General features: G+C 37.4%; 2 protein-coding genes across 4 annotated transcripts; one reads left to right on the forward strand and one right to left on the reverse strand.

Annotated features, from left to right (window-relative positions):
• Positions 1-42: 42 nt before the first annotated feature.
• Positions 43-3,710, reverse strand: uxt (ubiquitously-expressed, prefoldin-like chaperone). Of its 3 annotated transcripts, none has more exons than XM_048241269.1 (7): positions 3,582-3,710; positions 3,287-3,401; positions 3,126-3,207; positions 2,975-3,042; positions 2,775-2,882; positions 450-513; positions 43-269 (listed from the first exon to the last, which is right to left on the reverse strand). In XM_048241269.1, the coding sequence occupies exons 2-7, from the start codon at positions 3,367-3,369 to the stop codon at positions 207-209; spliced, it is 468 nt and encodes a 155-aa protein (XP_048097226.1). In that variant the 5' UTR covers positions 3,370-3,401; positions 3,582-3,710; the 3' UTR covers positions 43-206. The 3 variants fall into 3 exon arrangements, with proteins under 3 accessions (XP_048097226.1, XP_048097224.1, XP_048097225.1); XM_048241267.1 differs by having other exon boundaries at positions 3,287-3,430; XM_048241268.1 differs by having other exon boundaries at positions 3,287-3,710.
• A 421-nt stretch (positions 3,711-4,131) lies between these two features.
• zgc:86609 (ER membrane protein complex subunit 3-like) lies at positions 4,132-7,587 on the forward strand. The gene is made up of 8 exons (XM_048240926.1): positions 4,132-4,590; positions 4,709-4,766; positions 4,895-4,988; positions 5,079-5,183; positions 5,463-5,544; positions 5,788-5,867; positions 6,274-6,356; positions 6,902-7,587. Exons 1-8 carry the CDS (start codon positions 4,436-4,438, stop codon positions 7,028-7,030), a joined length of 786 nt encoding a protein of 261 aa, XP_048096883.1. The 5' UTR covers positions 4,132-4,435; the 3' UTR covers positions 7,031-7,587.
• The last annotated feature ends 1,504 nt before the right edge of the window (positions 7,588-9,091 follow it).

Below are 9,091 nucleotides of genomic sequence, written 5' to 3' on the forward strand. Positions count from 1 at the left end.
AACTACAAGGATGCACTAAAAAGATTTCAAGACACAGAAAAGTTAAAAAATATAGACTTTAATCACTGCAAACTAGACAGCAACATTAAAACATCATTGGTGCACCCATTGGGAGGCCACTTTTAACAGTGAGTGAGATTTTATTGCACAGACAAGACTATGTTTGAAACATTACATGAAGCCCAATACCAAAGCATACAACAGCTCTACAGGACCTCTCTTCTCCTTGCCTCAGGAAGATCAGTCAAACCCTGAAGCTCTCGGAGGCCCTGGAAACAACGAAAATGTAAATTATGTGTGATTTTTCTTTTGAAATGGCCAATTTTGTCCATAATTATTTGTTTATACAGACAATTTTGTTCTGCTTTAGACATTTTGTTTTAGAATACTAAAGAAGAGAAATACTAGCTATACAAAACACTATTTCAGTTTAAGGCTTTAAAACCTACCTCTAGTACCATGCGAATATTTGCCTTAATTTTGGCTGAATCTTTAGTTAGCACCTCTGAATATCTGAAAATTAAAGTAAAATGCATTACATCATTACACATTCTAAATATGCAAAGATAGGTGTAAAGATCAGGTGAACTGAATTTCTGTGTTCCTGAATTTGTGCTGGTTGCACGCTTGTCAAATGTCCTGTTCAGCTTTCTCTCATCGCTACATAAATTCAGAAACACAAATCAAGTTGAAATTCAGTGGATATTATCTGAAGCAGGGGTCTCCAACAGGTAACTCGTGAGTTACCAGTAGCTCCCCACCTGTTTCCGAGTAGCTCTCAAAATAAGGTTCAAAGAAAATGTTTGCGAATTTGATAACAAAGTCACTTGGTAAACCTGATAAAATTCCTATCAAATCAAATTTACAATCTACAAAGACAGAAGGTAAAGGAATTGAAAGGAGCGTTAAAACACAGAAAACTTATTCAGCTGTTTTGGGTGGAGATCAGCTATGTGAATACATGCTACTATTAATAGCCTGAAGGATGTTGCATTACGTATGGTATAAATGTCAGCTAAATCCAACCATTAGCCATTGGTGAGGATTCAGACCAGACATATGTTAATTCAGACCAGCAGAAATTACTGCTTTTTGTTTGGGGTACCAACTTTAAACATCAAAACAATTGGGTGGGCAGTTTTAAGATTCTATACTGCTACTTTACAAGAGCAGTTAAACAACTGCAGACCTTTGCCCCTTTTATACCATACTCACCAAAGTGAAACCAAATCCTAACATCTGCATTCTCAGCTAGATACAGATAATCATGTAGGAGGACTGAAATATGGTGACCCTCTACATACAACATGCCTCCATCATTTAGGGACTTTTTTTACAGATATTGCTATTGCAATTTGATTTACAATATCATTTTCATCATCAAGCTTTAGTTCAATATTCCAAATTTCACAATAAGTTGGGCCACTTCTGAGTGGTGAGCATGCCAAGAGCATAAAGCCCACCATACACGGCGGGCAATATGACAGTCAAACGCAAAGGTGGAATTCTGTATTCATTTTACTACACACACCGCTGGCGACGCGATCACCCATCGATTCAGTGGCCAGACAGCTGTTTTCTATTATGACGTATCAAAATAAAAATAAAAAATAAAAAAGGGTCGAGCGACGGTCGCCCTGTCATTCCACTTGCTGTATGCGTTGCACCATTCACTTCAATATTTTCTATTCCATTTTGCCGGTCGCCTGCCATAATAATAATAAATAAATAAATAATAATACATTTTATTTATAATGCACTTTTCATCATACAGTAGATCTCAAAGTGCTACAGGTTAAAAACAAAAAAAGGTGAGCCATAAATCGCTGTCGCCGTTTTATTTCAAATATCATGATTATCACGGTTGATTACCACGGTGTGGAAACCGTGTGTTTAATCCTTCCCAGCTTCATCCGAGCCTGCTTTTGACATACAGTAGGCCTGGTACAATGAAACAAAACTGGTACCCTACTGATTCTGTTATCTACTTGATGGATTTAACGGTGATTCGGATTTGGCTACACCTGCTTTTAAAAGCCGGAACATTTTCACCGCAAAACATGCACTGTATCATGTAGCCACTCTGCGTGTTTTTATGTGCGTGTCCACATTAAATCCATTCCACTCACGTTATCAGGAGAATACCATAGCCTAAGTTTTATTTTGAACACTTACTTTGGTCTCACTCAATGGATCCAAATAACAGAAATAGCAAACTCCAAGTCATATATTTTGTAATATAGTAAATGCTGTCACACTTTTTGAAACTATTTCAGCTTGTGTAGGCCTATTAGTGCTTTCTGAACATATTGAACACACTTTTAAAAACACCGCGATAATACCGAAATCCGTGATCATTTTGGTCACTATAACCAAAGTTAAATTTTCATACCGTTACATCCCTAGTTTCAACTGAAGAAAAAAACAGAGAGGGACGCTGGTATGCCATTTGTCAGGAATACTGCAAGCTCAAGATCAACAATTCCTTTATACAAATTGTGGCTCAGGATACTGTACCACACTACGAAAGCCTAGTCAGTCAAGGTGTACATTGAACAAGACCTACATAATGATTTGATCAGTAATCCACTTGTTTCTGCAGTGTGTGTAACAACCATAGACTGTATAAAATAGGTAACAACATGGGGGGAGTGGAAATGAGTAAATAGATATTTCAGTCACAGCATTATATTCTCTCCTTGTGCAAGCACTGGTAAGTAAGAAAAAATAGTATTGTGTTGTCTGCTCCTTGTGTATTAGATCCCATTACTCACGCTGTGAGCTGACTAGTCTTCTTCTCAATGAACTTCAGGGCTTCTGCATGTGTGAACTCCACAAAAAATCCGTATCCCACAGCCACAAATATTTTTGAGGCATCAGGCCTACAAACAGTAAATGAGCTACCTTAGGCATCATCTTGACAACAGACTGATAAACTATTTTAGACAATTAGGTGAGACACTTTTACACTTACACATGAGCTTGGACATAGAAATTGCATCCAAGATCCACCTCTGTCTTAAGATCACTACTCCCAGAATCCTATACAGAAAATTAAAAATGTTGACAAGTTTTCAAAATTGACTTAATCCTGCTGAGTGTGTCTCTGTTCATGGTAAACTTACCTGTATGGTTTCAATTGTATTTTTTAACTGAAGATACTGGGCAATCTTTTCGTACACATCATCTCTTTGCTCCAACACTTTCCTGTCAAAACGGAGACTTCGATTAGTAGACGTGCCAGTAATACTTTAAGACGATGTGCATGAGACTCGCACACACTTACTGCAAATCTCTTTTCAACACCTCGTTGATAAACGTTTCATACTGCAGCACCTTCTGGTCAATGTTTTTCTTCCCAGTTGTCATCCTGTATGTCTAGCGTCCACATAAGGCCTCAGCTATGTGATTACAAGAAATCTAGGATAATCTGCGAGATCAACATCTCATGTTACACGACAATACAAGAGAAACTACTATGGGCAAGTAAGGCAAGATGAAACAAGGAACTGCAATCGCTCTTCCATGCATAAATATTGTACGAAATGGTTACATGCAATATGTTTAACCATACACGTTACCGTATTCGAGCTTTGAAGCTGCTTTAAATTGGTAATGTTAGAATAAACACATTAGCTTAAACTGAACCAACTCTATCTCAGTTGCTTGTCATGTGAAGTTGCCTTAGCCACTAGCCAGACGACATGCATTTCCTCCCGCTTGGAATTCTGGGAAATCATTTCTAATTTAAAAGTCTAATCATGTTGATTCCCTGTGATACAGTCAATAGTTTTCCTAAAATGTACAGTTTGCGACCCTGGAATTTTAAGATGCCACATGAAGCTATTTGCTTTTGATGTTATGCTATTTTACATTTTTATCAGTATTAAATTACTCCTAGATAGTTGTGATCTTTGATATTAAGCTTTTATTTTGAAAATGAGTGCAACTACACATGTTTTATGTGACATTTACCGGTAAACTTTTTTGTAAAAAAATAATAAATATAATGTAATGTATATACACATTAATAAAACTGCATGTACATACACATACATTTTCCTACTAAATCACATTCAGAACTGTATAAAAAGCACAACTTCGATGTATGTCAAAGGTCATTGAGGACCACCTCTTCCTGGTTGGCTGTTGCGGTGGTGCATTGCTAACTTCGGCACAGCCTGCAGGGAGATGGCTAGCGTGGCGCTGGCTTGTAAGATTAACATGTCCTTGGAATCGTTATTTGTTTGACTTTTTGTCTTCATGATACTACTTTGTTGCTACCCTCTGCTGAGCCTAAATATCCACATTTGCCATTAATTACACTAAACAAGTATTATTCGTGAGTTTCCTACAACTGTAACTTAGGGAACTACTGTTCGAACGCTACCTAGCTTGCTGGCTAATTAGCAGGCTAACGCCAGTGAAACTCAAAATGTCTGGACCAGAGTTGCTTTTGGATTCCAGTATCCGTGTTTGGGTAGTTTTACCAATTGTCTTTATTACTTTTTTCGTTGGAGTTATCCGTCACTATGTCACACAACTTTTGCACAGTGACAAGAAAGTGGATCTTGAACAAGTATCTGACAGGTGAGAGAACACTTCTCAAGTTAATGGAAGGGTTATTATGGCATGCCTTTTGTTTGCTTTTTTACTGTATTGGTAGTAACGTTGTACGGCTTTCTTTGAAACCTGTCTGTCTTTACAGTCAAGTATTATTGAGGAGCCGAATACTGAGAGAGAATGGAAGGTACATACCCAAACAGGTAATAACAAGCAACATATTGCCTTCCCTCGCTCAGAGCTGTAGCAGTGTGCAATTGTCAGTCCATTGCAAAGATAATACCCCTCAATTACTGTTGTGCTGGTGAAAATCATGTTATTTTTCTTGCAGTCATTTGCTATGCGAAAGCATTACTTCAATGATGCAGAAACTGGGTTTTTCAAGAAAGTCAAGAGAAAGGTTGTTCCTAAAAACCCTATGACGGGTAAGGCGCATGTCTTTATCAAGTCTCTACTAAGATAGTAGATTACTGTATCCAAACTCACATATTGTCATTGATTGTATTTGATTTCAGATCCCAGTATGGTGACAGACATGATGAAAGGAAACTTGACCAATGTACTTCCGATGATAGTGATTGGTGGATGGATAAACTGGGCCTTTTCTGGCTTCGTCACAAGTATTGAGAAATACATATTTTTTTCTTATCCATTTTGTCTCCATTCAGTCTGTCTGTCTGACAGTAATGTGTACAACTGTAATTTGGGAAACTGTTATATTTATTCAAGAATTGATGGGCCTTCGAGACTAGACTTGAATAAACTGGACATAATGTAGAGATGTGTATGATTCAGATAAGTTATATCTTGTATGGAGTGATTCACTCTGGTCAAAAATGAAATCCCTCTTCCTGCACATAGCCATGGGCTCACAACATTTCTTGTTACTTTTTTCCAAGCCAAAGTCCCCTTTCCTTTGACCCTGCGGTTCAAACCAATGCTTCAAAGAGGAATTGAGCTGCTGTCACTTGATGCTTCTTGGTAAGCTTCTGAAGGCCTTATATTATTACTTGTGATTCAGAGTCGATTTTGATTTGGTTATATATTACATGAGTCGTTGTGAGTGTTTCAGTAGAAAGTGAATTAAGAAAATTAAGCAGCATCATTAATCCTTAACTCTTATGGTTGTTTTGCCATAAGTCACACAAAGACAGCTTGTAGGCCACAGACAATGAATCTCATCTTTGTTCCACACTGAAATGCACATTCTGTTGATTTGAACAGGGTGAGCTCTGCTTCTTGGTACTTCCTCAATGTTTTTGGGTTGCGCAGTATGTACAGTCTCATCCTTGGACAGGACAATGGTAAGCTGGACTCTCATCCACACACCTTGAGCTTTCCTTCAGAAGTGTTATTGAGATGCTTGTATCAGATTATGGGTTAAGAGTAGTAATATTCTGCTGTTTGCATGCATAGCATTACACCAGTTCTGAGATCTCAGGATTTTATCATGCCCCAAAAAAATTACTTTTGTTGTTACAGATGGAATATCAACAAAACATTTCAATTAGTTAACAACTTTTGGTTCATATTTGTCAACTATTTAACAAACCTTTGTTATTGGTTCATATTTGTCATTAGTTAAGTCAAATAAGATGCCAAACCCTCAGAGTTTTTGAAGGTATATCTTTTTGTATATTCTAAAACATCAGACTAAGGTTGGCTGTGCTAAATTTCGCTTGTGTTTTGTGTGTGACTTTTTTAACAAAGCTGCCGATCAGTCAAGGATCATGCAGGACCAGATGACTGGAGCTGCTATGGCAATGCCTCCTGACCCAAATAAGGCCTTCAAGGTACACCCAGTGCTTATACATTGTGTTTATACATCGCCTTTGTAGTGAAATCCTGAGGTACCTATAAGCAAAAAATAAAATCCTGTATGTAATGTAAACATTTATCCTCACTTAACTTCTGCACTCTCATCCTCTGGTAGTTCTGTACTTGGGTCTTCTTGTGGTGTTTGTAGTATTTGTTGTTTTGTAATGTAGCTATAGATAGATAGATAGATAGATAGATAGATACTTTATTGATCCCCAAGGGTCAATACTTTATTGATCTTTATTATATTTTATTGATCCCTTTAGTGTTAGTTCTCACTTGGAAGTCACATTGGATAAAAGTAATGTAAATACAATTTAGCTTTTCAAAAGTATTCAATGGAATGTTACAGTTAGCTCTGTGTTGTCATATTTTTTAATAATAAAGGCCATTTCAATCCTCGCCAGTGTTGTCTTGCGTGTAAAACTCAAGAACCATTGAAGGGTCTTCAAAAGTTACTTCAAAATAGTGAATTGAGTGTTTCTTAAGGAGTTGTGTTTTGTCCTGGGTGCTGTTATAGAGTGAATGGGAGGCTCTGGAGATCGTTGAGCACAAATGGGCCCTGGAGAACGTGGAGGAAGAGCTGATGGCTCAAGACCTTAACTTCCGAGGCCTCTTCAGTCAGGAACTTAAACGCCCTGTCTTCTGAAGATAGCTTCCCAAGTGTCCTTCGGTACTTGGAACGAGACTGGTCAGTTGCTTGGTCAGTTGCTTTATGTGAACAGGTGGCCCAGATGGACGACTGAACGTTCACTGAAAATGTCTTAAAGTATGGGATAATGATGGAGAAGAAAACATGAACGATGGCAAGGAGGGATATTTTACATCCAACGGTGCAGGAAACATACACCAGCCAATTACATTCATACATAACACAACCTAGTTTTTCATAACATTCATTAAAATAATTCCAAAGGGGTTGGTCGTCCCATGCTCTTTTGAGTATTTTATATTCTGTGTTATATTTGTTTAGAGGAATCAGAGCGTATGTCATAAATCCGTTATTGTTAAAAGCTTTTTCCACTTGAATGTCTGGCTTTTGCACCTTTTTAAATTCAGTGCCAAATGCTTGTTATAACCCACTTCTCCACTGTAGATGAATATACCTGGATCGGAGTATCCTCATTCTACTCATTACTACTGAAAGTTGAAAATTTGTCATTGTTTTACATATTTAATTAAAAAAAATACCTGTGGACATCTAAACACATTTGTTTCATCCAGTAGTTTCATTATGGATTATGATACGCTTATGTTTACAGTTCAGGTGGGACACCGACCAGTGGGAAATGTGACATTTCAAATTCAGGATAAAATTCTCCACATCACAATTTTTAAATAGCATTTTTTATTTACAGTTCATTGATTTTGTACAGTATGAAGTTTAATGGCTCCCCATTACACGAAAAAAGAAATGTGGAAATGCATTCATATTATGCCCAGTGGAAAAAAATAACAGTGCACATTTGTGCACCTCACCCGTAGAAAAAAAAAAAGTGCGCACACTGGACAAATGTCCATTTATTACACTGACTTACTTGTGAAGTTATTGAAAACCTGGTTGATTCTCTTAGTTTTATTCTGTGGTCCAGACCAATAGTTAAATTCACTGCAGTTTAACACATGTAAAATAAATTGCTCTTTAAGGGCAAGGACAAAACAGAAATTAAATCATTTCAAAATCAGAGCAACTGAAAATGCCTAAACCTGAGTCATTCTCCAATACATCTTGGTAGGTTTGCGCTAGCTGTTGAACCTGTCATTGGTCACTCTAACTTTTGTCATAAAACTATGCATTTATAATCAGCCTTACACTAATCATACTTATCTCCCATGAAGTAAAGGCAGTCACATTGCACTGAACATAATAAAGTAGTCCATAAAATGAGTCAACCAATGAAGTTCTAGTGGAACGAGAGTCCCCTGAATAAATCATCAAAATGCAAAACTTCTGCTGGCGTTCTCTCTAAAATTATTTTACAGCTACCCTCGAGTAGGGACTGTTCCATCCTATCCCAAAGTACAAATGGAAGACAAGCAAGTGAAAAATTCAGTTGAAGCCTCTTTTGATTATACAGCAGTGAACACTGAGTTTGACAGCATAAAAAAATAATTTTGTTGGCTGTTCGAGTATATAAAACAATATCTGTAATAACAGCTCCATGTGATGCACACAAATGTGCAGGAGAATATCCTCATAGTCAGTGCGCTCTACATTTAAAATATCCTAATACTTTAAGTGGAAGGTAGTGGTGGCACAACCACAGTTAATGTGAAGGCAAAAGCAATGTGACAGCACAGTCTTAGAGAGGACTTCTGAGGGTATGTAAAGAACAATGCAAGTTTTGTCATTTTGCAATTACTTATCCAAGCCACTGACCGTATACATCCTGTATGAAAACAAGTGAAATTTAGCCTTTCAAGCAATTAAGTGGGAAGTACCTTTAAGCATATAACACTTAGCCATATATATGTGAAGGAGATAGCACTACAAACAGTAGAAAGTGGATGCTGAGCCACAGCCTGTTTGCCACCATAGCTATAGGGTGTCAAGTTGGTAACCCTCAGAATCGCCACAACAATAAATGATCAGCACTCTATACAGGACCTGGCCAAACAGTCCACTCATCTTATTCATAATCAGGGCACTTAAAATAAAATCCAAGATTCCCAGCAAAAGGAAAACATGAGTCCCATCATTGGATGGTAA

Source organism: Alosa alosa, chromosome 4 (genome assembly GCF_017589495.1).
Source record: "Alosa alosa isolate M-15738 ecotype Scorff River chromosome 4, AALO_Geno_1.1, whole genome shotgun sequence".
Classification (NCBI taxonomy): Eukaryota; Metazoa; Chordata; class Actinopteri; order Clupeiformes; family Clupeidae; genus Alosa; species Alosa alosa.